Genomic DNA, 1434 nt, shown 5'->3' with positions numbered 1-1434 from the left:
CTTTCTGCCCCCCCCCCCGCAGAAGCTTAGCGTGCCCAGCGGGTTCTCGGTGACGGCCCCCGAGAAGCGGGGCTGGGTGATCAACCCCCTGGGCGAGAGGAGCGACTTCCCCATCTGGATGATGGTGGCCAGCGGCCTCCCCGCCGTCCTCGTCTTCATCCTCATCTTCATGGAGACCCAGATCACCACGTGAGCCCCGCGGGGATGGGACGGGGGCATGGAGGGGCTGAGCCGGGCTGTGCCAAGCTGTGCTGTACCGTACCGAGCCGTGCCATGCCAGGATTTGTGTGCCATGCCGAGCTGTGCATGCCCTGCCATGCCAGGCTTTGTGTGCCGTGCCAAGCCATGCCAAGCTTTGCTGTGCCATGCTGAGACATGCTGTGCCGTGCCAGGCAGAGCTGTGCTGTGCCAAGCTATGCCAAGCTTTGCTGTGCCGTGCTGAACTCTGCCATACTTTGCTGAGCTGTGCCAAGCTGTGTCATGCCATGCCATGCTGAGCCGTGCCAAGCTGAGCTGTGCTGTGTTTTGATGAGCTGTGCCAAGAATGCCGTGCCATGCTGTGCCGAGCTGTGCCGTGCTGAGCTTTGTAGAGCCATACCAAGCTGTGCCGTGCCATGCTGTGCCATGCCAGGCTTTGCAGTGCTGTGCCAAGGCATGCCATGCCAAGCTGTGCCACGCAGTGCCGTGCCAGGCTGAGCCGTGCCGTGCCGTGCCCGACGGTGTGCCCTTGTGCCCAGGCTGATCATCAGCAAGAAGGAGCGGATGCTGCGGAAGGGCTCCGGGTTCCACCTCGACCTCCTGCTCATCGTGGCCATGGGCGGCTTCTTCGCGCTCTTCGGGCTGCCCTGGCTGGCGGCGGCCACCGTGCGCTCCGTCACCCACGCCAACGCCCTCACCGTCATGAGCAAGGCCGTGGCGCCCGGGGACAAGCCCAAGATCCAGGAGGTGAAGGAGCAGCGGGTCACGGGGCTGCTGGTGGCCGTGCTCGTCGGTAGGTCCCGCCGTGGGTCCCCCCCAGCCCCGCTCCCCCCTTCCCGTGCCCACAAGGGCTGGGGAGCACTGGCCACTTTGGTGTCTCCAGCCTGTCCCGGGGGGCACCAGTGACGCAGGACCCTCCCCAAGCGTGGGGGGGTGACCGGGCAGGGGGGAGGGTCCCTGGGTGACCCCCGCTGTGTCCCAGGCCTGTCCATCGTCATCGGGAAGCTGCTGCGGGAGATCCCGCTGGCCGTGCTCTTTGGCATCTTCCTCTACATGGGGGTCACCTCCCTCAACGGCATCCAGTTCTACGAGCGCCTGCAGCTGCTGCTGATGCCCCCCAAGCACCACCCCGACGTCCCCTACGTCAAAAAGGTGGGGGGGTCCCTGGGGGTGGGACCCTTCTCTGGGGCACCGGGGGCATCTGCGGGATAAATGCTGGCAAAGCCGTTTTTGGGG

The 1434-nt window shown here is 65.8% G+C and overlaps 1 protein-coding gene across 1 annotated transcript in view; it reads left to right on the top strand.

Annotated features, from left to right (window-relative positions):
- The window catches only part of SLC4A2 (solute carrier family 4 (anion exchanger), member 2), a 21997-nt gene that overhangs the window by 18444 nt on the left and 2119 nt on the right, over positions 1–1434 (top strand). The window contains exons 14-16 of the mRNA XM_014957993.1: positions 16–189; positions 738–991; positions 1181–1350. Of these exons, the coding sequence (XP_014813479.1) occupies positions 16–189; positions 738–991; positions 1181–1350 (598 nt within the window). The remainder of the gene's footprint in view (positions 1–15; positions 190–737; positions 992–1180; positions 1351–1434) is intronic.

This window comes from Calidris pugnax, unplaced genomic scaffold, assembly GCF_001431845.1.
Source record: "Calidris pugnax isolate Ruff unplaced genomic scaffold, ASM143184v1 scaffold388, whole genome shotgun sequence".
NCBI lineage: Eukaryota > Metazoa > Chordata > Aves > Charadriiformes > Scolopacidae > Calidris > Calidris pugnax.
This window is presented reverse-complemented; position numbering and strand designations above follow the sequence as displayed.